Source organism: Ornithodoros turicata, chromosome 7 (genome assembly GCF_037126465.1).
Source record: "Ornithodoros turicata isolate Travis chromosome 7, ASM3712646v1, whole genome shotgun sequence".
NCBI lineage: Eukaryota > Metazoa > Arthropoda > Arachnida > Ixodida > Argasidae > Ornithodoros > Ornithodoros turicata.
In genome coordinates, this window is record NC_088207.1 from 33,405,867 (window position 1) to 33,432,625 (window position 26,759).

At 45.8% G+C, this 26,759-nt stretch overlaps 1 protein-coding gene across 3 annotated transcripts; it reads left to right on the top strand.

Moving 5' to 3' along the window:
* On the top strand, positions 1-26,711 carry LOC135400896 (3-galactosyl-N-acetylglucosaminide 4-alpha-L-fucosyltransferase FUT3-like). 3 transcript variants are annotated; one of them, XM_064632891.1, is made up of 4 exons: positions 1-288; positions 18,179-18,360; positions 23,667-23,738; positions 24,942-26,711. In XM_064632891.1, exon 4 carries the CDS (start codon positions 24,975-24,977, stop codon positions 26,169-26,171), a length of 1,197 nt encoding a protein of 398 aa, XP_064488961.1. In that variant the 5' UTR covers positions 1-288; positions 18,179-18,360; positions 23,667-23,738; positions 24,942-24,974; the 3' UTR covers positions 26,172-26,711. The 3 variants fall into 3 exon arrangements, with proteins under 3 accessions (XP_064488961.1, XP_064488960.1, XP_064488962.1); XM_064632890.1 differs by lacking the exon at positions 18,179-18,360; XM_064632892.1 differs by lacking the exons at positions 1-288; positions 18,179-18,360 and adding an exon at positions 22,707-23,041.
* Positions 26,712-26,759: the final 48 nt, after the last annotated feature.

A 26,759-nucleotide genomic window follows, 5' to 3' on the forward strand; every position in this document is an offset into this window, starting at 1 on the left:
GAAATCTGCACCGGGGGGCGGGGCAACAGCGCGGAACAACAAAGGCCGTCCCGTCGCAGAACACGGGAAGCGATTCCTTCCGCAGGTCTTCCTCTGCTGTCTCAATGCCGACACGTGACGCAACGTGTAATGGGTGGACTGTCTGCTTTCTGTTATAGCGATGACGCGTTGGAAAGTGGCGCGCGTGTTCATTTTGCATTGGCCGCTGCTGCATTCGATCCTGATGCCACTGGGAAAGTACACCTTGTGACAGCGGCCGTCATATCCATATCGATCGAGTCAACGGAGGTAAGTACGACTTGGCCTCACAGGCGCGATTCGGGACGCTTTTCTATTCTGATTATCCATTGTGCGCGCCACAATACCGTAGCCGAAATCTGAGGCACCTTCCCATATCGCCGTTGTTGTTGATGTTGCGGATGCATAGCGCTTCCTTCTTTTTTTTTTTTTTTGGTTGACAGGCGGGAATGTTTAAGAGGGGATACGAGTGAGGCGGCATCTCCGATTCACGATTTTTTCGCTTGTAGATGGCGCCACACGAACATACGGGTCTCAGCCTGGAGGAAGCTGTAACCATTACCCTTAGTACAAATAACTCACTCCTCCGCAGGATTGTGTAGTCCCAAAAACACGTGTGACCTCCTTGACTATTGAGATGCAGGGATCTCACGTCATGTTTGGGTTGCCAAGGTCAACTCAGCTACAAAGAAAAGAGGAGGTCCCGACGAAAGCCAATTCTTCCTTTTTGTCCCTTTGTGGACTGCATCGGGTGACTTCTTGACGTTTTGCTATCTTAGCTTGTCTGACTTTCTGGACGCAGCGCGGAGTCCAAATGTTATATTTCGTTGGCCCTCGCTTATTTATATTCACCTGCTGATTTTTCTTTGGCGCCGAGTTTTCACACTAGAACATTTTGCGGACGCATTTTGTATTTAACTGACTATTCTGATTTAGTGTATTTACCTTGCGTCTGTGTGCAAGTGAATCTAAATTTATTTGTCGCTACAAGCATTAACCGAATAAGTCCTCCGAAACCTAGACAAGATAAGCCGTGCAGCAGACCTTTGTATTGCAGTGGGTGATACAAGTCATTCACTGGCATTCACCTACCACACACTTTCTTTTTGTAGTAAACATGTTAAAGATTATTGCTAGATTAGGTTGGCAATACGAGATTATAGTTTATTGCTTTTTTTTAATGAAAAGAGCGAAGAGCGACCCTTTCAGTGGTCATTCATAGGGATGCTTACACTAGGTCTTCTGTTTCTTTGGCCGCTATATTTCGATGTTCGGTTTGGTGTTCTGATCTTCGGCCTTTTGACTTTCGGCCTTTTGGCTTTCGGCCTTCTGACACTTCGGCGTTATGATTTTTCGGCCTTTTGGCTTTCGGCCTTATAATAGTTCGGCGTTCTGATTTTTCGGCTTTTTGACTTTCGGCCTTATGGTAGTTCGCCGTTACGATTTTCGGCCTTTTGATAGGCTTCCTCAGACTTGCAACTTGCAGACTTTTTTTTTTTTTTCAGAACTTGCCATTTTTTGAGTCAATATACCCAATAAGCACGCTTCTTTTGGGTGTAATATGTGACACCCCTGTTACACCCATCATTGGACCCCGAGCCCGAGAACTCGGAAGACTGAACTATCGAAAGCACCAAGAAAGGAAAAATATATATTCGAAAAGTTATACATCTGCTACATCAGGTAGATCCACAACGCTGTGCTCAGGACAGGTATTGGGAATTAATGTGCTAAATGCTTTTTATGCATTTAAAATAACTTTGTTTGACCTTGTCCAGCGCATGCCACTTTTTGGCAGCATCCCTCGTGTACTGGGGTGGATCTTACAGTTGTGGATAGAGAAAGAGCTTCTTTCGAAAAAGTTCTGTTAAAAAGTAAATTTCTACGTGGAGTCTTTTTCAACGTTTTATTCATAAATTATTTATTTCGCAGACATCCTCTTGGAATTCCTTATTTTTCGGCCTTTCCATAATCTAGTCTTTGACTGTTTGATATTACCTCATTAAAAGAAGAAAGACAACTGTCTTCCAATCCGCCTTTTCAAAAAATGTGTAGAGCGCATGCGCGACATCGCTGCGCACCGCGCGGCAGAATGCCGAAACGATCTGGTAGGCACGGGACAGCTCGCGGCTCTGTTTTGCCGGTGTAGGGTGTAGCGAAGCACAAAGGCAAGTGAAGCAGCATTCGATGTAATGCCAATAGGGCGCTGCAACGGACAGCACTGGTACGAAGATCAGGGTCACGCGCTGATTTCTTTATTTTTTTTTTTTTGTTAAGTCTGGGAACGGGATTATGCATGATCCTGGTTCTTTTGCCTTTGGGCGCGGACTGTGCGTTCTAGACCCACGACACTTATTCTCAACTTTCGACGTAACTCTTTGTTGCAGATTTTTGTTTCGCGGTTTGGTACACAAATTTTACGCGTGAAGCAGCTTTTTCAACTACTGCGGTATCTTACTCAGCAGCACTAATTCAGCAGCACAAAGGCAGTACGGACTTCAACTTTTATTTTGTGGTGATATATATACATATTATGATATCAGACGACAACACGGGAAAATAGACAAAATAACAGTTTCTCGCCTACTGACACAAAACATACGCACCTTTGATTAACCCCCCCCCCCCTTTTTTTTTTTGTTGGGATTGAAAACCGCCCGGCACACAACAACAATAGAGAGTTTTAGTGCATCGTACGCTATCGCCTATACGTACGCAGGAGATAGCGTTATGGTTCTGTGCAATGCGGGAAGCTCTCGTTATGTTTTGCGCGTGCTCAGAACCACCAACGCTATCTCTTACGTATGCAAAGGCGACAGCTTACGATACACTAAAACTCACTAATCATGCAAAACTGCAGCAGGTCGAACAACGTTTCTTCTCCCCCAACGCTAATAGACTTTACAGATAATTGTATATCCTAGCAGCGCAGTACCATAAAAATCGCCGTGCACGGTCAACGTCATTTCTTCATATCTTAATGGCAACGTACGGTTTATGCATTTCCTCAGCAGTGACAGGCTTTAAAACTCTGAAGGCTTTGAAAGCTCGTCACAAAAGTGACGAGCTTTAAAAAGTTGCACAAAACTTATTTCGCAGTTTACTGACATCAATGTTGCAACTGTGTTGCTCCCTTCGTAAGTGGAAATCGCTTTTTCGCTTGACAGTGCGCGTAGCAGATCCGGTGCACGCAAGAAGTCCTGTATTTGCTTGCGATCTTCCTCCAGCTTGTATTGAAACAGTGAGTGTCCTAAGTAGTCTATGCTGCTTCCTGGGGCCCAGCAGTCTTGATATCAGAACGAAAATAGCCTTCCATGTCCATCGTGGATACGAAGAGAGTATGCTCACGCGCTACACTCTTGCCTACCACTTTATTTGTCGGGTTAGCCGCGCGGTGGCGCCAGCTCTTTTTGAAAAGGCGGATTTCAACACATCGGGAGAGGGAATGATAACACCACTCGGTCTCACTGTGCCTCACCTCCCCTAACCCTACCGTTCTTTTTACGTGCATGCGATGCGAGACGAATATTGTGTGGCTGTGTAGCAAAGCTTTCCTGGTCTATGCCGCCTATTCTCCCTATTCTCACTCAAGGCCTTCCCATTATTTTGCGACGACCTACTCAACGTGGATCTCTTCAGACAGGTTTCACGACCTCAATTTCGCGCTTCCGCTGCCGGGGAAACCCCTTCTGGGATAGGGTGCCAGAACAGTGACTGCATTCCGCGGAACGATGTGAAGTTCTCTTGTTACCAGCAATGTGGCGCTACTGTACGATGGCAAGACGGGGCAGTTCACGGAGCCGTACATACCTTAAGTTTTTTCAATATTGTGAACAACTGGAGGCTTGGACAGACATGACATGGACACGTAAATATTCAAGAAACAATTCTGCGTAAATGCTACTGATTACATTTCACATATGTGCTACAGTAAACGAGCTACGAACTTCCAAAAGCGAGAGACCGAACTTATAAATTTTTTGCAGCTTTCGTAAGGTTTTTAAAAACTTCTGCAGAAAAAATTGCAAATGTCTCCAATGCGAATTTTTTGAAATTCTAAAATCTATCGAACAAGGCCATTTTCGTCCAAATCGGTTCAGTATTAGCTGCAAAAGATCGCATTGTTTCGCCTATAGAGAATACATGGGGCCGCCGGAGGTCGTATCCCCTCTTAAGGTTTGGAAGAGTGTCGAAGATGCACTGAAAAGTTTTGCGGCGCAAGAACAGCACGAAGGTATATATAGAGAGATGCACACCACGACAAATCTTTTCAGTTGTGTACCAACTACCCCAAGTATCTAGGTTAATTGTATATACACAGTTTTTTGGGTGTCATTCTACACGCATAATAACTTGGCGGAGTGGCGATCCGGTTGCTATTTAAGTTGTCAACGAAGGATGCATTTCGAGGACTGTCCTTGAGTTTGCTGACATGCAACGAAGGAAGGTCCTCCCCTATCCCCCACTCCTTCCTGCTGTCCTCCCTCCATCTGTCCACGTCTGTACGCCGCTCATAGCCACAGTTGCTTCGCGGCGCTAACGCTAAAAAAACAACGAAGGAAGGATCCTTTTCTCGCCCATACCGACTCTCCATATAATGGGACAATGTGAGCTACCGGAGAAGCTGATTTTATTTTTATTTTTATTCCTGTTATTTACTTGACATGTGGGCAAACATTTCTAACGGTCCTCTTCCATTTCAATAATACTCTCATAAGCGGAGACCCATATCAGATATAACGAGGATACTGTAATTTTTTTGCTAATATTTCGGAATCTATCAAAATTGTACGTTTTCTCCTCTTCGTTTGTCTTTCTTTGCTGTGTATCCATCCCTCAAGCTTCTTTTAGTACACATTCGCGAAACACAAACACACACAAGATCCATCCTTGGCGACAACTTTACAGGTACGCAGACACAACACAATACACGTCGCGACATATTATGTTGCGACGTGTATTGTGTTGTCTGCGTACATCTATATTTGTCGCCACAGGCGGAGTTGCACCAACAAGCCCAACTCGCGCTCGCATTACACACAAGATACGTATACACCGCATAATACCAGGAATGGGATTCTCTCTCTCTTTATACAAATATCTGACAAAGACAACGAAAATGTATCCGAAACACAACCAAACATATCAGCCCGCTTTCTGTCCCAAGCTGTGGTAGCGAGGACTTGACGACTCTCCGCGAATTTCGTGATGGCTTAATAAGAGATGGACTTAGAAGATAACAACGTTCCCTTCTGTCGCTTGATCATCGTTATCTTAACGCCACGAAATCGTGAAATCAAATCAAAATTCCTTTTATTACCGGTTACGGGTTGCGACCGAGCACGTGAACGTATCATTTGTTATTTGGTGCGTTTGTCATTCACGCTGGTACGAATAGCGACGTGCGCGATAGTAAGAAGAAAACGAAAAGGAAAACTCCAGCAGAGGAACAATACTGCGTTGTTCAATGCCAAATGTGCGCAATTCGTTCGTGAGCGATGACGCAGCCGCCGACGTCGTAAATATAGCAAAAGCACGACGAGCTCCCCGACACAAATCCTGTTCCTAGAATTCCGCGACGAAAATATAATCTCAATGTGCCTCTCTTACAAGCACGATGATCATGATAAGCGCTGGTGGAATACATCGTTTGTCGAGCCACCTCTTTGGAATACCTGCACGCGTGAATGGAAACGTATCAAGCGGAATACACAGGAAGTGCGCTCCCAGGATCGCAAGGGATACATGATGGTCTCCTTTCAAATCAAGGAGGAGGCAAAGGGGAGTCGGTCCCTCATAATTTGGAGAAGGGTCCCTTGATAACGCGGTCCGTCTACGGGTGGGCAGTGTCTCTGAACGCACGGCCGGCAAAACGGTCGTCGGGGGCAGTACCCATTGCACTGCTGTTCCCGGGAAGATTTTTTCTTAAAATCTCATGAGCTCACAACAGACGCGAACACAGGACAACGTTGGCATCCTGAAACCGACAATGAGATTCAATTTCAGTGACTTGTCTATTTCATTGTTTCTAGGAGGCTTTACTAGTTCCAAAGGTATCGTCCGAAAGTAAGGTACCCGAAAACATGGCAATCCAATAGCTCAATTCCTTTCAAGTGACCTACATCATGTTGCTGGTGTTTAAGTTGACGGCTGCTATCATCGTGTAACTAAAACTAATCATCTAAAACTAAAACTACACTTAAACTAAACTAAACTAAACCAAACTAAAACTTATCATCGTGTGTCTAAACTAAGAATAATAACCCGCGGCTTCACGTAGCGGACAACTATGATCTCTACTGCAACTAGAGTCTTAGGAGACCAATAATATAATGTCGCTGTGAAGCTATTATCGTACCTACCGGACTCAATGGCAACGCGCGTGACTGAGAATCTTACTTGGGTGCGGTATAGATGCGTTACTTCGAAAGCCACATTATCAGCAATTTACTATCACTCTTCACTGTCTTGTTTCTCGAGCGATACCCTTTCTGCACCGTCACCTGAACTTTACCCCATACATCATTTATCAGTTGTACAGCTCGCATCAGAGTTTACTTGAACACCATTCCTTCCTGTGGTCCCTGCTGGTGGTTAGAAGAAATGACGGCGGAGGGAGTTTGGGTCATCTCATTCCAGTTAGAGGGGGTGACCCACGCTATAGGAAGACGTTGTTCTCTGCTAAGCGCTGCCAGGCTGGCTCTCTCCCCACTTCGCAGGCTGGAGGGTTGTTCCAATTAACTTTGACGCGAGCTGTACCCTTGCGTGACGAATGGTCTTGATAACATCACCGTGGGACTCACATATGATAAGAAATGTTTACACGTAATGTGAATAATCTCATTTTTGTGGTGACAGGCTGCACGTGTCGTAGTGCAGGAGTGCCGATAATTTCTGCAGTCCTAGCTACACGTGGAATTCTGTCGTATGGCCCCCTGACAACAGTCATCACGTGACGAATGCCGCGATAGTCGCTCGTGCTTCAGCCTTCTGGTGAGCAGGACAACCGTGAAGGAGGAGGATGAAGAAATAAGGATATGCGATGGAGCGGGAATTGAAAAAAAAAAAAGAAAAAAGAAACATGGAGATGTTAGTCCCGACCCAGTCAGAACTGGCTACTCCAAAACGCGTTTGTGGGTGGAAAAAAAGAGAAGAAAAAGAAACAGGAAAGAGGTAGAGTGGGTGAAGCAAGAGAAAGCATAAAGGAAACGGGGGGAAAGGGCGGGAAGGGAAAGGGGCGGGAAATTAAACCGCAGTCAAGTCTTTGCCACGACCGAAACGACTGTCCCCTTTCCTGCATCTCCTACATTGTTTGATACTGTACGCTACCGGAATTAAAGGGGCAATAAACAGGTATGCAAGGTGCACTTTTTTGTAATGCAGTGTGATTCGTTTCCTACAGTGATGTTTAGCAAAAATTTTTGTCGCAAAAAAATAAATAATGGCTCCAAACCAACCGAATATTCACTGCACTCTTTCGCGCTCATGCCCCGCCCTGCGATGCCCTGGCGACAATAGCGACACGTCATTTTGACGTCGCGCACCATCAACCATTCAAAATGCGGGGCGCCTATACACCGGTTTTGTTTTAATATTGGGTAGTGAGGTCAATTCTAAACATATTTACACTTGTCAAACCCAAGGTAGCCAGATCAAATGCTACCAAAAGCCCACAATATTCCATTTCATGTGCGCACTATGTTTTCAGCGCTGTATTGCTCCGCGAGGTCACAGCGGTGTTCTCACAACCGGTTCTCCCCGCACGCTGCTGTTTGTGTCAACGAGGCCCGTCATTGGCTAGGAGCCCGAAATCTCCCCCATCTCAAGTGACTGGAATGCAGCTTTGCTACACGTGCGAGACGTGTGACGTAGGTGCTCTCCGGGTAGGAAGGAGAGACTTACGCGGATTATGCTCTTTGAATGGCATTGTTTCGTGGTAAAGGCGCTCGCTAGAAGTAAATGAATTTCATAATTGGATATCGTGAGCCACGTTCTTTCATAGAGCATAATAACTGGAGAATATTCCTGGAGCTCTTTAGTGTCCACACCTACTTGCACCAATGCATGCGTGCGCGTTCGAGCATTAAATCCAACTCACAGACGCGTGCCCGTGAATGGCAATGTTACAATACTTGTGATCGTACAATAAATGTGATTTGCTACTCCAGTGCGGCAGCATCAGACGTCACCTTGCTTAAAAACACTACGTACTTTTCCTTGTATATTTACTACTGGCGACTTAATTGTCTGAGATTTGTTCTTTCGGGTTTTTTCTTTCCCGCAGTGGAACAGCGTCGTTGCTGATAAAGCAGTCATCCAGTTTCCTGCGAGGTTATCAAGTCGTAGTACCAGTGACTCCCCGATGCCGTTGACGACACAATATCCCGGAAATGCGGAGATTCTGTGAAAAGAAATCCCGAAAAACAAAGCAGAAAAAATATTCCGGAATGAAACAGATCGGTCCCTTCTATAGAAATGAAACGCATTAAAGTAGCACAGAAGTCATTTTTAACACCATGTTTTCTTCCTATGAAACTGTTAAGTAGCCCAGTAAGATGAACCATGCGAAGTAATTCACACCACAGAGTCAGAAATTGAATTAGTCAAATCCGTTAAACTCCGATGCAACATCGTCGGTGTCATTGTATACCTCAGTCTCCTCTCTGCTTTCCGTTTCGCGTCCCTTCTCAATCACGCCATTCTTCTGAAATGAATTCAAGACTAAGAGATATGGGAGAAAGCCACAGCACACTCTGGAAGAGGCTATAATTTGTACGTCACCGACCTGAAAAGGAACTCTGCAGGAGAATATTTCCGTGTATAACGCGCAGGATCTTCAGAACGCATTTTTACTGTATAGCGCGCGTGTTATACGCCGGAAAATACGGTATACAGTGCTGGACAAAGTTTACGGAACACGCTCCGGTGCATTCCTTCTTCAGAGTGAGACGCTAGCAGCGAATGGGACCGTACGGACTGATAGACATGTGCCTAAGTAACCCAGTCACATGTTCGTAAGTCGGTACCATTCGCTGCTAGCGTCTCACTCTGAAGACTAGGAATGCGCCGGAGCGTGGACCGTAAACTTTTGTCCAGCGTTGTACATATAATACTCAGTAGTACATAGCGCTCTCAGTGTGTGCAAGCGAGCCGAAAGAGCAGTTCTTCCTGCAGTACTTAGATCGCTCTCAGCCCATTTAGCCGAATAATCTATCGAAATACACATGTAGTGCTCAGTACACAGCGCTCTCACTATAGTATACGAATGAGCCGAAGGGACAGTTCCTCCTGCACCTAGCTCGTCCTCAGCGCATGTCTTATATTTAACCGAAAAATCTATCGCAATGTACATGTAGTGCTTACTACATAGCGTTCTCAGTGTCTTAACGAGCCGAAAGAACAGTTCTTTCTGCGCATAGCTCGCTCCAGCACATTTCTTACATTCAGTCGAAATACACATGTACAATACACATACAGATATCACAGTTGCCATGCGCCAGTAATTGAGTGAAGACACATATCCTTAAGCCAAATGACATTTTTGTCGGAAAGAAAGGGAAAAGCTATCGGAAAGCCGTCTTCTCCACCAGGATTTTGTTTCATACTCGCGTGATTTCACTAGCAAGATAATCAGGGGCGGAACTTGAGAGCACAAGTCAAGGTACGCGTAGAACGGTAGCGAAACTCCCATGGTGAAAAGTTGCGTGTTCAATAGGGCAACCGTTCTATGCATCGTTGTACCTAAAGCCCCTATACTTCCTTATACTATAATTACTTCCTTAAACCCTTATACTGTTATTCAGGGACTTTAGTTGTGCCTCCCTCCGTAAGACTGTTCAGGTGGGTCTCTCACGTGACATCCCTATTGTAGCCCGTTACAGCTAAGCACATTTCCGTGCGTTCTGTGCTTTACGATACATTTCACAGTACACAAACCATGAATACACAGAGCAGTAATGCAGGGAAGTACATATCTTCAGATGGATTGGATTGAACAATGGACTCCGGACTCCAGCTTTCTGCTATATTGCATCAGGTCCCGCGCAGCCTCCCATTGTCAAGGCTGCTGCCATGCCAAATAGGCCTTGCGGAGTTCCATTAAGGTAGGTATGCTCATGCCAGCTGAATCCTGGAAGGTAACAGCACTATCTTCAATCGAGTCTTGCACAGCCAGTATAGGAGAGTGTTCACTCGTATAAAAGGAATCGACAACATCAAAATAGCACCACTACATGTACAATCCGCAATACCATCTTGTAAGATTTCGATAACGGACTCGGAATTCTTGATCACAAAAGGGTCGCAGATATAGGCAGAGACTGGAGGCGTCGCGATAGAAACTTGGAAATGTTCTTGTACAAGTATATTTTTTTCAGTGATTATCCTGTAGAACGGCATCCCTTTAGCCTTAACTAGCTTTTCATGGTTGGCTGTCTGGCAAATCTTAGCTACCTCCACCAGCTCCCATGGTGCAAAGTTGCGTGTTCAATAGGGCAACCGTTCTATATGCATCGTTGTACCTAAAGCCCCTATACTTCCTTATACTATAATTACTCCCTTCAACCCTTATACGTGGCATAGTGGTTAGGGTGACTCTGTCCACGCCGAGACTTGTAGGTGACGCGGGTTCGAATCCCCGCACGGGCTGTGCTGTCTGCGGTCTGAAGTCTGCCCAGGACGTGTACTAATCCCCCCTGTCCCCCACTCCTTCGCGCTCTCCTCTCTCCATCTGTCCACGTCTATACGTCGCTCATAGCGACAGTGGATTCGCGGCGCTAGCACGGGATTAAAAATAAAATAACTACCTCCGCATGGGACTACTTAGCATGTTCTGAATCAGTGGGCCTGAAAATACGCCTGTGATGTTTTTATCTTCATAGGAAGGCTGAGAAAGAACCACAAAACAACCTTCTTTGTCAGCAGTTACTATAGCTGAATATATGTACGACTGCTCGAACAACACTTGCACCCTGCGAAGAGCCTTGAAATTTCTGCTGGATAGAGGAACCCTTTTTGCTGACTCCATCATACGATCGATAAATGAAGATCTCGTCTCCTGAGGAACAGCGTTGGCAATCCTTCTGACAACAGCCGGGAGCTCCGGCTCTTTGGAAAGAATTTCAACACCACTGATTCACAACATGCAAGGAAGTCCAATGCGGAGGTATACCTAAGATTTGCCATACAGTCAACGTGAAAAGCTTCCTATAAAAGGAAAGTCAGGAGAATGTCTCTTTGCCTTCTTCATTGCCAACACACATAAAAAAGAGATGCCATTCTGCACAACAATCACTGAAAAACACATACTTGGCGGAACATTTCCAAGTTGCTATCACGACACCTCAGTCCCTGCCTAGATGCGACCCTTTTGTGATATAGATTTCTGAGGATGGGGGGGGGGGGGGGGGGGGGCAAATCTTACAAGAAGATGCCGGTATTGCAGACGTACAGTTCTGCTCTTTTGATGTTGTCGACCTCTTTGATCATCTAGCTCTGGCTATGCAAAACTTGATTGAAGGTAGTGCTGTTACGTTCCAGGATTCAGCTTTCATGAGCATGCCTACCTTTATGGAACTCCTCAAAGCATATTTGCAAGTAACTGTTGTTAAACACGAACAAAAATAATAATGATAATATTTACAAAACTCGGGCACTCCCACTGGGTCCAGTGCTTCTCCTATCTTATGGGATTTGTGTATCTTATGTGATTTATGTTATGAGATTTTCCTGTGCAAGTGCGATACTGCGATAAAAAAAAGGCTCTAGTTGACAAACCTCGCTAACATATCAGAAGGTATGTCGATGAATTTTTACTTCTGCAGGATGGTTTTGATGACATTTGGGGGGGCCCTTAAGACTAATATGTGCGGCCTGGATCTTACCATCGAATATCCTCTCAAAATAATGTCAGTTTCTTGACCGGTATCTTGTTGAGAACCAACACCACACCTGCCATACGTACACCGGCCTAGAGCTAAAGAAGGGACTTCTTTTCATCTGCGCATGGCATTAATGCAACCTTGCCAGCACATGGCACCAGAAAGTTTTGATACACAGCTCATGAAGCTTAGGAAGGCTGGTTATCCACAATCTTGCTTGGAAAGTGTTGCAGAAACCTTGTTGAGAAAAATGAAATCTAGAGATAGCGCACGTCAGCTTAGCCCACGCCGCAGTAGTCCTGCGTGTATCCCTTACATACACAAAATCTCCCATAATTTTAAGAAGGTGGCAGCTAGATATGGAGTAGATGCCGTTTTTTCTGCTCAGTGCACATAAACTGCAGTCCTTATACCAGCGTATAAATTGCCCAAAACAACTGAAGGAAGGAAGGACTCGCCGTTGTCGGCCTCACAGGGGTGGCCAACGTCACGACTGAACAAGAGAGAAACTGATGTTCTGAGGCTGGAACAGCATAGAAGGGACAGCTACAATCTACAGCTACAGCTTTCTACAGCTACATCTTTCGTCACGACTGAAGCCCTGGGGAATGTGCGTCCTGGACCGACTTCTAAGGGAACTGTGCCGACGTATGTCTGAGGAAGACCCAGGAAAAACCCCAGACAGCACTGCCGGCACCGGCATTCGAACCCGGGTACCTCCCGTAATTCCGTGCCGTTTGACTGTGGCACTGTTTTTATATTGACTAATCCGTCCGCTGCCTCAACATAAGACTTCTCGAGTATACTTCTCGAGTATACTTCTCGAGTATACTTCTCGAGTATACTTCTCGAGTATACTTCTCGAGTATACTTCTCGAGTATACTTCTCGAGTATACTTCTCGAGTATACTTCTCGAGTGTACTTCTCGAGTATACTTCTCGAGTGTACTTCTCGAGTGTACTTCTCGAGTGTACTTCTCGAGTATACTTCTCGAGTGTACTTCTCGAGTGTACTTCTCGAGTGTACTTCTCGAGTATACTTCTCGAGTATACTTCTCGAGTATACTTCTCGAGTGTACTTCTCGAGTGTACTTCTCGAGTCTGCAAGAACACTGTAAGGACTTAATTGTTCACCGGGGTCCAAAGATGCTACGGTAGTCGGCAACAATTCCGATAAAACTGTTCGGGAAACTCTTGAAGCGCTTTACGTAAGTTTCCATGGCAACATGTGCATATAAGTGTACCATCCCTATCTTTATCTAAACTGGAGATGGAATTTCTTGCCTGTTAAGATTAGACGTGGTATAATCGCCACTGTTTTGCACTTGTTTTCTGTTAACGCCACGTGTAAGTTACTGTTTTGCCATTGGTCGTGAAACTTTGTGTACCCTTTCACTGTTCACAAACAGAAGGCACAACCGGAGGTTGTCTAGGGTTCCCAGCGTCAGTGGGTCAGCGGCTACATGTGGCGCCACGCCGTGCCACTCATTTCAGTTAAACTCTTTCACTGTCTACAAATATAGTGAAAAGGTTTAGCTCAAATGAGTGACGGGGCGTGGCGCCACATGCAGCCGCTGACGCTGGGAACCCTAGGCAACTTCCGGTTGTGCCTTCTGTTTGTAAACAGTGAAAGGGTCTTTGTCACACCGAACCCATGATAGTTGCGAGTCTGTCGCCGTGTCGGCCGATTACTGTCTTAACCCCATGTCCGCGTTTACTTTTTTTGTTTGTTTGCTGCAGTTTATTATTCCAGTATGTGGTATCACCAACTGCCCTGCTTCCTTCTACTTGTTACGAAAACGCCGTCTTCATTTTTGCTACAGACGTTACACAACCTTCGCCACAGAAATTTGTGGCGTGCTTGTGTACGGCCAGACAAACAGGAGCGATATCGTGATTAAAATATCGCTCTATATTGAGAGTGCAGTCCTCTTGCTTCATTGCGGAAGGAGTGGTTTATGGGGGTCTCTAATGGATTACGAAAGCACAATAGAGTATATACAACGCTGAGAAAGCACGACGCTGTAAATCTTGCTGTTGTCATTGCACTCCTGGAAGCGAAACGCACAAATAGCTTGAGCTGACATATGGGTGTCGTATGACATAGCTGCTATAAGTTGTATTTGCGAGTCGTGTTCGTATTATGACGAACAGATGGCATTCACAAACGGCGATATCAACGCAGACGGCGCATTCGTACGCGTATCTGTATACGAGATCGAAATACCAATCGTGGTGTGTTATATACAAGGTCAGCTATATCGAGTACTTCAAGTATTTTCATTTGTTTGTACTGTTCCCATGAACGACATAAGTCTTGGTGATGGTGCAGAACAAATTGTACAAAAGACAAGACAATGACGAGTCAAAAATATTTTAAAAGAGATAACTTGAACGTATAAGGGGCAAGTCTTGCTTACTCGCGATAACGTTGAAGCACGGTCCTTGGTCGAAGGAACACAAAACACGATGCAAGGTACAAGGCCGCTCGTTTGTGGTACCCAAGGTCGTGCTGAAGACTGGGAGATAGTGGGTCCGAATCCTACCACCGGCTGTGCTAACTGAGGTTCTCCTTGGGTTTTCCGAAGACTTTCCAGACGGACGTCGGCACAGTTCCCCCTGAAGTCAGCCCAGGACGGATACTAACCCCCCACACGCTTTCCTGCTGTCCTCTCTCCACCTGTCCACATCTGTACGTCGCTCATAGCCACAGTTGCTTCGCGGCACTAACACCAAAAAAAAAAAAGTCGCAATGACAATTAACATAGAGAGCATGATATCGAGTTGAGAACACTGGCACTCGGAAATGAACAAGAGATGAAAACAGTCAGTTTGACCATTAACCAGCTTGCACAAGAAGTCCGAATGGTGCGGCGTTATACCAAGCAAACATATTACATTTGCGAAATATACGTGTGATCATCAATAGGGAAAGTGCGCAGGAGAGGTGGTATACATGTTGATCACACGGTAAAACACGAGACAGGGAAGAAATAAACAAGCAAACAAAGAAATGTGTGTCGTCTTCTTTCTTCCCTGTCTCGTATTTTTCCGTGTGATCGATATGATCATAATTGTAGTTGGTATGGGACATAAATAGTGAGTATGAAGAATTTGCACTAAACGCTTTTATACGCCCCCAAAACCCTAGACCAAACTTTGGTTTACACTGTTACGTACAACGAAGGCAAATTGTACTTTGCGCAAATGCTTTACTTTGGCAAATACTTCGGCAAATATCGGACCACCGAAGCTGAATGAACGCTGTCATGTCCGTACGATGTTCAGAAGCACCGTGCAATCAAATTCAGAACAAAGTAATTTTATTGATTTTTATAGTCAGCTCTTTCACCCTCGTGAGGTCACTGTCAATAATTTCCGGTTTTCTGTTCTGCCAAGCAATCAATCCACCTATTCCGCACAGGACTTCTCTGATTGGGTTTTATCGCATCTCAAAACTGTCTTCAGTCACAGTTTCATCTCGGTCTCACGTCCGCAAATGAAGCAGCTCAAATGCACGTTATCCTGAAACCGAATGAAATTTCGCGCGCAACATACACATAGTCGAATACGACACCAACATCGATCTGACGATAACTCCAGATCGTCGTTTTCAACAAACCACAACTCAATTGTCGACCCCAATTCTATTTCTCTCTTATACACACCTAGAACGAACATTCTATGACGCTTGATGAGGACGCCTTGAGAACACTCAAATCAGTGTCAGATTCGGAAGCCCTGTCAGTTGAACAAGAAATGTCTCGTTTCTTCGCATTTCTGGACGGGCGGCTTATTCATTGTTGTTTAGAATCATTCCTTACTTTCACTATGTGAACGGTTGCGACGACTTTGTCCAACTCATATATGGTGAGAGAAGACACCGGCTTCTTACCTACACGTTCCTGTGTTTGCGTCGTTCCGTTTCGTGACGCATTTTCCAACCATCCTCCTTGTGGCGATAGGTGTGTGCTAACGCTGATCTGCCAGTTTTATACTCTAGCTAGTGGCAGCAATAATGCGGATCGCATCTCCTTCGGGAATAGCCGTTGACGTGATGAACCTAGTAAAGTATTGCATCGGGTTGCATGCTACACGACTACACGACAAAATGTGATTCGCGCCTCTGCTTTCTCTCTTCCCATAGGTTTTGCTGCAAGTTCTGCGAGATTCCATGCCATTACATCCAACGTGCCATTACATCCAACGTGTCATTACATCCAAGAACGAGCCGTTACATCCAACATGCCGTTACATCCATCGTGCCGTTACATCCAACGAGACGTTACATCCATTTTTGGCCATTACGTCCACGGGTCCTTACATCCAACGAGCCATTACATCCACGGACACAGAAAACTCGGTCAATGGTCTCGATGTCGGCGGCAAGGTCGTTGGTTTCGTCGATGTTTTGTGCTTGTTATGCAGCACATGTGTGCCAGAAGGAGGAGTGGATAGAAAAAAAGGAAGCACTTTTTCCTTTACGAAAATGACACACTCGCACACAAAACAGTGTTCCAAGAAGTTTCCCCCCACGCCACATCTGGGATTACCGACCTGCGGGACGTCCACCTATTTCAATCTCACAAAAACTGCATATATGCTGCTACCGACTGAACATTGTTTTCTCTTCAGCGACCTCTTCAAAAAGAAGGTTGACCTATTACAGATCACCCCCGTGCCCAAGCTGTTTGGCCAGGGTACAAGGGCTTAACCTGGTTTCCCGTATACAGGAGGTAGTACTAGGAAGAGGTCCGGAAGAACCAAAAAAAGGAAAAAGGACATCTGTCATTTCGTGGCGAGTTTTTCGTCGTGCCACTTGCCAGCTAGCAGTTCCAAGTGATTCGCATGCCATGGACCTGGGAGACGTGAAATTCGTACAGTCGAAGCGACGTTCCCGCCACCCAGTTTTACAGTACCGGAGCAGAAGATGGCAGGGCGCCGTTCTTGAGTTTTCGTTCAAGTATATCTCAGTTTATGTTAACGAAAACTGCGTTCAGAAGCTAATCGCTGTGGGTGAAATCGGGCCTATAGGCATTTAGAGGACCCCTTAACACTTCCCCGAATTTTTTCTAGTTTTCACGCTCAGCGTCAAATGTGTCGCGCGGACGAAAGCTCGCCCGTGAAGTGCGGAGCACGGACAAAAGCTCACCAGCGGTAATTTCTCATTTTTCAAACTTCTATTATCCCTTTCCAGCCGTTGTGACGTGTAAACGTGCGATTTACCAATTATTTATTGTTTATTACTTCTTATTACTCCGATAATAGTTCAACAATTTGTACAGCTTCCCCGCTCACGAGACGATGCTAGCAAAAAACAAAAGTTGTTGTCTATGTTTCGCCCGCTGATCAAGGGCAAAGATTTATGATGATGATGATGATGATAACAATAATAGTAGTACTCTGAAGAACCAGGATCACAAATGCTAATGTAGCAGATATATGCCCGCTGATCAAGGGCAAAGATTTATGATGATGATGATGATGATGATAACAATAATAGTAGTACTCTGAAGAACCAGGACCACAAATGCCAATGTAGCAGATATATGCAGATAAATGCCCAGGAATTCTAACTCATTCAGCCTCCGCCATCAACTTCTGAATGGGGCCTGAACAAAGGGGACCACTCCATGCTCTTACATCCAACGTGCCATTACATCCAACGAGCCGTTACATCCAACATGCCGTTACATCCATCGTGTAGTTACATCCACACCATGCCGTTACATCCAACGTGCCATTACATCCAACGAGCCGTTACATCCATCGTTGGATGTAACGACACGTTGGATGTAATGGCACGTTGGATGTAGTGGCCCGATACCGTTCTGCGATGAGCACACGGATCGTAAATTACGGAGTACGCATAACAGAAAGCTATCCCTGAGACAGTGCGAACGTCGCCCTCTGTCGTTGATGCAGAAGGCTCCATCGTCTGCTCGTAAAACGGTTACATAAACGATAGGTGAACACCTGGAACTTGCTGAACAATCGCCACTAAAAGATCAATGCCACTTCGAACGCCTGCTGCTTTGTCCTTCGCCGGCGCTCACCATCCATCAGAAACATTGTATGAGAGTTCCGTATTCCTCAAGCACAGAAAGCTCGAATGCGCGTCCATCACTGCGTATCCTGCATCAAGAATAGCGTCTGACGTCAAATCGGCCAGCCGGCATGAAGCATTCTAAACACAACCAAGCGGCAGGCGAATGCCAAGATATATTTCCTAAGCAGGCGGTGTATTGCATGACGTAACCTTGATGGTGTTTCTTTTGTAGAACGGTTATCGAGGTCAGGCATTGGAAGGGAGGAAAGTGGTCGGACTGACACCGGGAGTGTTCCACTTGCTGTGAAGCCACGTTGTGTCCCACCGGCCAACTCAGCATACGTCTCGCTGAATTGCGCCGAATATAGCCAGGTTTTAGTGAGAAGGATACGAAAGTAACTGGAGAAAATGATGGTGAGTAGATTTACTCTCAGCTGGGCATTCGTTGAAAAAAAATTATTGAAAATATTTTTGCGGATGTGGGACGCGCAGTTACGCCTGGAGCACGGTGGCTGGCGAGTGAAGCGCTAGAAACGCCGCAAGGGTTTGACGAGCGAGACAGACGCTGAGGGACTTTCACAGCGATAACTCGTCAAAGATATATAGGTTATTGAAATCACGTTTCGTTTTTCGTGTTATCGGTGCTATGAGCTTGCGTGTGCGCTTGCGTTGAGTGTTTTATTCATTAGGTGGTCAGAATTATACTGGTATGTATTGGTGGGCACTGATATATGAGCCGTTCTGTTTTACTGTGGATTTTAGATAAGAGAAAGAAGTACTGCGCTTTGAAGCGAGCCTTTAAAGTTATTTTTGTAAAATAACGTTGTGACGTATGATAGTGTGCGCACGTTTGATGTTTCGATATTCAAGTAATGAACCAACATAGAGAGAAGCACACGCGAAGCAAACTGAGGCCTGTGGATCGCCGCGTTATTCGTAAATCTATTCTTAGTAATAATAACAATAATGATAATAGTATTAATAATATCTCACACTTTCTGGCCTTCGTCTATTGATCTACCAGGACGAGTCAGCTCCGTTTTTCTTCTCAGTTTTTCTTCACTTTTAGTGGAAGCATTTGCGACGCGTTCAGCTGCGGTCTCATTCAGTGTGCTTTCACGCTTTTTGGTGAACGTGAGAAAACGTCTTTTGAAGTTCATAGTGCTTTCCTTTCGACGTCTCTCTGATTGACGAACACGTATACCTTGAAAGATGAGTTATTTCAGGCATTATTATTTCTTAGGCATTTGAGGCTTTGTTTGTATCTGTCCCTTCTATGTTGTTCCAGCCTCAGAACATCAGTTTCTCTCACGTATACCTTTGCAGAGCGTTACTTCCCATGTCCAGCCACAGAGTTTACTATACGTGCGTGTTAATACGAGACTGACTAGCTGTAACACATGATGCTAAAAGGCATGGCCGTCCAAAGGCCCCCAGCATCGGAAGTTCTTCGCGACAACCGTTAAAAAAGCACGATAAGCCAGTTGCCTTATTCCTTGGAAGTGGATGAACCCATCACGTTGCTGATCTTCGATTTGAAGGCTTCCTTTATCGTTTTTCGCTATTGTTTTTGTACAGTGTTTCCAATATTCCAAAACTCCCTTTTGCGGAAACCTCCATAATCTGGGTCACATGATAACGTAAACTGATAAGCGTATACACCAATTATCAAGAGGCAATCAGTCATCAATGAATGCTGTTCGGTTCAAATTGGATGTCGTTTATTGCATTAAGTATAACAATGAGTTGTGTAGCTTCTATGCTGCATGATTTGGCTTCAAACGACCACAGCAGTGTTACGTTTCTGTAGTTTTATTGTGTTTTCATAACTTTTTGCCCAGAGACCGTAACTACGACGTCATTTTGATCGATCGCAGAAATCTTTGTGATGAATTTAACTACCGTACTTTCCAGTGTATAACGCACACCCCTAAAAATGTAAGTACTATATTCATATATGATACATAGCCTTGGTTTATTGTACGGTGCGCGTTTCAAATTCGGTCCTTTTTGAAACACATTTAGACAACGCCGTTACACTCCGGTGCAACAGAGTCAGTGTCATAGTATACTGCAGTCTCCTCACCGCTTTCGGTTCCGCGTCCCTTCCTTATCATAGCCTCATATAGCTTCTTTAGGATTTCGGAGGCATCATTCGCTGTGATTCTGACGCAAGACTGAAGCACTTTCCTACCCATCAGTTTTTAAAGCGTCAAGCCGTGCACACCCTGGAAGAGGCTAGAATTTGTACGTCACCGACGTGGAAAGGGACTTTGCAGGAAAATATTTCTGTGTATAACGCGCACCGTTACAAAACGCACAGGACCTCTTCAGAGCACTTTTTTACTGTGTAACGCGATCGTTATACACCGGAAAATACGGTAATTATCATGACGCTGACGCATGCAGCTGTTGACATGGCGTGCGAACACAATGTGTAAACAAAGAAAACGTGCGGAAGCAACACGGCGTGAATTAGGAGCAGTCCTCATTTCCTTGAGTACGAGGAACTCGCGCTACACGACGTCGTTGTCTGTGGCTGTTAGTTCCTGATACCCGAGGAAATGAAGCTGGTCCTGTGCAAAGACACCCCTTTGAGCATAACGAGAATGGGGACAGCCAGTCGGGGAAAGGAAGGCAAATCTGCCTCCGATTTACTGCGATTGCTATACAACACGTTCTGTGAGGACCTCGCATCCGCGTTTTCATGGTAGTTATACCGTAAATGGACGGCTTGGTGATGATAATGATATCTAATGATAACAGCTGAGGAGATCGGTACAGACGTGAGGGAACGTCGGGGTTTCCTCGCATACAGTATGTATTCATGGTTAATAAAACGCTCTTGTTCTGTGTTGCACTTCATTCATTCGGCCATATGTCGAAACCGTCGAGCGATGGGAATACGTGGTTCCTGCCCGGTGTGGGAAAGTGTCTAAAAACGACCCAAGCAATATTCCTTATAGGCGCTGCGCTGTTGTACAGAGCTCAGTACCTGCAACATGTGCGTTGAATGTAGCAACTGTGCGCAATAATGTTCAGTAGTGGCGCCATTGAAAGGGCAAGGAAAACTGCACCCTATGCAACAAACAACAACTTTATTTTGAGCCAATGTCCCTCCCGCTGTTGTCCCTTTGACTTGATGATAGTTTTAGCATAGCGTAAAGTCAGAGGTTTGCGTGCGCAAGGAAATAGGGACTGCACACTGCGCCCGCTATTTTTGGAAAGTAGAGAGTTTTAGTGCATCGTATTCGTACGCTATCGCCCTTGCGTGCGTAAGGGATAGCGTTAGTGGTTCTGCGCACACGCAAAATATGCAGAGTGCTGCGCGCAGTGCGCAGAAGCGCCACGCTATTCCCTACGTACGCAAGGCTGATAGCGTACGATGCACTAAAACTCGCTATTATGTGCATGTGTGCAACTCACATTTGCATTATTAGGGTGCCTGTATCGAGGCACTGTGTATTAAGGTGCCCTACTCTGTGTGACGTGCGCGTGCCTCTGGCGGCAACTTTTTTTGCTTGAGCGTGGAAAGTACTAGTCGCATTGTCCTTACCAGATGGCGCCGTAACCATTCGCGTTTCGTGAGACACAACGTTATATACTAAGCCTCACACCGATGGTGTCTGCGGATGACGAGATCTTTGCGTACGGAACGCAAGACGCTCGAACGCAATATCAAACATCAGAGAACAGACAACAACAACTTTATTGTATGATGATGATTGGGGAGTTGAGGGATTACTCTACCTTATCAGAGAAACGTTCTCAGCAGTGTTCGTTTCTTCAACAATGGAAATATGGCAGTCGTCGAAACATCCATACAGCGGCGGGTATCAAACCGCGCGCCTCTAGGCTGCCGGTCTAGTGCGCTAACTACTACGCTACGCTGGCAACGGCTTTCCGACAACTTACCAAGGTCAGGGTGCCTCGTTCAACTAAAGGGGCATGCACTGACTCTCTTCACGTTCTCTCCTACATTTTTTCCCCTTCTCATACACACACACAGATACACATACATACCGCACAAGGACGAGGCAGCGGCGTCTGGTGAACATGATGGAAAGTATAACCGTTCCGAGGCTGGAACACGCAAATTCGTCGGTTTGTGGGTTCCAGCCTCAGGACGCTTACTTCCATCGTTTCGTTTCCTCGTTCACCATTTAAACGTGAACGGCTTGGCGATGAAACTCTGCCCAGCAATTTATCCACGCTTCGGTCCACGGACTATCTTCCGGTCTGAGCAGCGTGCTTGACCTTGAGCATGTGTGCACGTGCCTTGCATTATTTTACAACTCTACACTGGCACGAACACCTCAAGGGACCGGGCTCAGAGTTGGTCCTCGTACGCCGACAAATCTGCCTTTCACGTAAGCGATACATCACGAAACGTCACAGTGAAGCACAGTCAGCGGCATTTTATCTAGAAGGTTGAGAGAACATCGTTGTTTCTCGTTACCATAAGCCACAGCGATTGCAAAGTCTTGGTGATCACATTTATCTCGGGACGTAAAGCCACGAATTATTATAGTATTATCACATGCTGCGGTGGCAAAGTAGAGACATCTTCGGTATAGGATTATCAGTACTGATGTGATCCCCTTGTAATCTTCGTAAGGGCTGTCCAAATTCTCTCTGTCTTCGTAGCAGCCACGTAAGCAGAACTCTCCGCTCTGCGGCACCTAAAATGTCGCACTAGATATGCTGTCGCTGGAAGGCGAAAAAATCCCCCAAGGACACGTACGGTGGGAATGGCTGTCGTGGCGTAAATCTAATGATGCGCTTTGACTCGGCTTCTTCATGAGAAAACACGCCCTCACGCGCCATGAATGTTTTGCGGCTTCCGCGAGCAGGTGAGCTTCTGTGTGCCGTTTCAGAATGCTAATGATCCGTCACAATGGGCGCGTTACGTATAGCACATCTTGTGCTCCAGAGGGTGCTGTGAGACTACCAGACTCCACTATAGGAGCTTCTGCTCAACGCTCCAAAAGCGTGTCACCTGTAGCGCTCGCCACTTCCGTTCACACATGTTTCCGCTTCGGGGAGCGCTGGGAAGCTTCTCCTTCATTCGTGGAGCCCCGTGGAGCAGAAAGAAGTACGTACCACTGTATACCGGTACTACAGATCAAGACTTCGTTTCGGTCGTTTTTACTCCGTGACTCGGTTTTTGAGACGGAGTCACAGAGTGTGATCTGAGTTACGTGCTTCGGAAGTTTGTTCGGTCGTTGGAGTGGATGACTCTTTTGGCTCTCTTGCGAACTATTTAACTCATTGCGGACTATTTAACGCGACCATTCAAGTTGATACTCATGAAGTATAGTATAGTATTCTCATACATGTACCGACTGTCCGATCTGTTCGCCGCAATGTTTTCTAACCTTCAGGTAAAAGCGAAAAACTATTGCCGCCTGTGGCTTTGTGCATAACTGTTCGTACCGTTTCGATAAGTCACGCTTATGGTATTTTATCCTTTACGAGGAACTGTGTAATGCCTCCTAAACACATGGTCGAAAAAAAAAAAAAAGGCAGAAAATGAATCGTCCTCGCAATATGAGAGCAACAGAAGAGAAAACGCTGCTGAACAGCCACAGGAAACATTCAGTGTCGTTAGCTATTGTAGCGCTATTGTAGCTTTGGATGATCGTGGCAACGGTGTGTCTGAGTAGAGCACTGCAGCTTGTTTGAGAGGGTGTAGTCTTATGTTGTGTGTTTGGTTACAGGTGGAGCTGTTCTCAATGTTTGGAAGTAATCCATGGAAGCGTGCCCGAAGGAAGACCTAGAAGACTTCGGAAGTGAGTATGCATTTCGTCACAGCCAAATATATAAAAAAGAAATGCGTGTGTATTCTGTATTCGCAAGATAGGAGCTCGCTTTCAAATAGTGCGTGCCATTTCAGCTTCTTATTTATATTTGGATGCGACTGTCTCTGGAAGATTGATTCATCTGAAAAAAAAAAAAAAATTCGGAAATTTACTGCCTTCTGCAAAATGTTTTCGCATACATCGCGAGAGCTCACGGTTACAAAATGACGAAAAGTGACGTATTCTATCAGGTCTGTCCTGTGTAGCCTTGCTACCTTGCGGTTTAGCAGCGGCTCCTGCATAATGAAAATTGGTAAATGCATAACATGATGGCAAATTATGAATTTCACTGGCGTTCTTAATATGCATAGGAGTGATGGGACTCCCCGAAGTCCCATCGGACGTTCCTTAGGGCACTATCCCTTGCTCTCCCTGATATTTATCAATGATGTTGCGAAGTTGAGGTTACTCGAAGTTAAGGTTATACGCAGATGACTGGGGCTTTTTACATTCCAAAGTTAAATCCGAGTCACATTGCGACGTTAATAAATTTGGGCATGGTGTACTACAGGTGGTGTAAGACGAGGGTATAGGTCACTTTGTCAAAGCGTGTAGTAATGCCATTTACGAATAGTAAAAACTCACCTACCGCTGATGGTTATATATGTAACTGACAAAGCTGATACTTACAGGTTCATATATTTCGTCTGCACTAGATTGGAAAATTCATATTAACCACCTGTCCTTCCAGGCACCGAGGAGGTCTGGTTGTCTAACGCGTAATCTGAGGTCGGCCTCGATGCACACCAAACTTCTGGCACGTAGAACTCTTCCGTTGCACTCTATTCTGGAGTTCGCCTCTCTAGGACCTTCGCTTCAAAAAGACGTCAAAACACCCGAAGCTATTCAAATTAAAGGTTGATTACGAAGCGTTATGAAAGCCAATTTAGCAAAGACAAATCGCACTGCAATTTGAAAGGCAAGATGCGGGGTTCTTATTACGATATACGCACGTGGACGAGGGTCCTTCTTTTTGCTTCCCCAACAACTACTTTATTTTATAATGATGATTGGGAAGTTTCATCGCCATGGGCGACACTCTACCCCGTTGCTGGTGGTAATGTGTGGCTGTGTGCATCTTGCAGAGCGGTTAAATTGCCCCCACGTGACCTTACTCTGTATTTGCCGTTGCAGCACCTCCAGCATCTGGCTGATGTGCAACCTGACATGCGGCTTCCCTGCAGCAGTCTGCGGTTCCGCTACTTCAAGTACACATGTCATCTAGGTCTTGTGTTCCTGATGACAGTCGTCTTCGTGTTTATGGCTAAACAATGGACACTACCACAAAGAGGTCCTCCCACCAAACAGCCGTTCAGTGTGACCTCCTCCGAACGGCAGAACCATTCGAAACGTGACTCCGAATTCAAGATTCTGATCTGGAACGTCGGGAAGCGAATGCAACGCCGGTTTCTGCGCTCGTTCAGCGCCACGGAGAAGGACCCGTTCAAATACTGTACCGTTCGTAACTGCAAACTGGAAGTGGACAACGACAAGATCGGCGAAGCGTCGGCCGTCATGTTTCACCTCCACCTTACAAAAGGGCCGCACACTCTACCACCGTATCATAAACCGGATCAAGACTGGATATTCTTCACTGACGAATCTCCCCTGCACACATTCCTGCTTACGAAAAAGTATAGGATGAGGGATTACAACGGAATCTTTAACCTTAGCATGACATATCGCAGTGATTCAGACATACCTGTCCCGTACGGAAGAACAGTGAGGCTGTCTCCAGAAGAAAAGGGTGCTGTGGGACAACTGCGTAACTTCGCGGCACAGAAGGCACGTTTGGTCGCCATACTAGGGAGTAACTGTGGAGGTACCAACCGTCGTTGGGACTATGTGCACGAACTGGAAAAGTACATTCAGGTGGACATTTACGGTGGCTGCGGGAACAAAGCGGTGTGCCCAGGACATTTTACGAGAGACTGTGACGTGATGAAAGAGTACAAGTTCTATCTCTCGTTCGAGAACAGCAACTGCAGAGAGTACATCACGGAGAAACTCTGGTGGAACGCGTACGAGAAAGAAGTCGTACCTGTAGTGATGGGTGGCTCGAAGAGTGATTACGAGAAACTCTGCCCTCCAAAGTCGTTCATTCACGTGGAGGACTTCGAGAGCCCTCGGGATCTGGCCGCGTACTTGAAGGCGCTCGATGCCGACGACGTCGCGTACAATGCATTTTTTCAGTGGAAGAAGGAATACCGAGTCTTAAACGAACACGGATACTTTGGTTCGCCGTCTCTGCATCTGTGCAGGATCTGTGAAAAACTGAACGCTCCAAATAGGTTGCCGAAAGTGTACAGTGAATTAGATTCGTTCTGGAATGCTAAGGAGGATTGTAGAAAACCTGCGTGGTGAAGCTGTATCCTGGTTTGAAGCAAACCTGTGTCGGCCGTTGCTTGTCGCTGAGACTGAGCTTTGTGTGGCGGCTACACGTGCAATATGATTTGTGTATAGTGACGCCATCAGTGTGCCGAAAGAGCTTCCGCTGAATTACTTTATGCTGCGTGACTGTGGTTGCTGGTTAATTACATCACGTACGCATTGTAGTGCACGAGGGAGCACCACGAGGCCGTACACGTCCTTGAGCACACTGCCATCCATATGAATGCCGTCAATGGACCGCGAAATCAAATCGTTACTATTAATAAGTGGGAGTAGACCACGTGACGGTCACGTAGGCCACGGAGGTGTCAGTTTTACTGGCGAAAATTCCTCTCGTGACGTCACAGCCGCGTCAGCATCCATATTTGCGAATATGGTTTTCCACTAATCCGTTACTTTGAGGAGAAACTTGGACTGCAATGCTCTCTTGCGCTAGCGTACGACCGTTCATGATCATGTCGCTAATATTCGAGGTTGTTATTTCTGTTTTCATTAAACGTGTTCATTGCTGTGGAAAGATCCTATAGCGCAAGTTTCTTCCAGAAGAACCTCCATGCAAGA

Excerpts from the sequence above, each read along its gene's own strand:
- LOC135400896 (XM_064632891.1), top strand. The coding sequence starts at position 24,975 with ATGCGGCTTCCCTGCAGCAGTCTGCGGTTCCGCTACTTCAAGTACACA.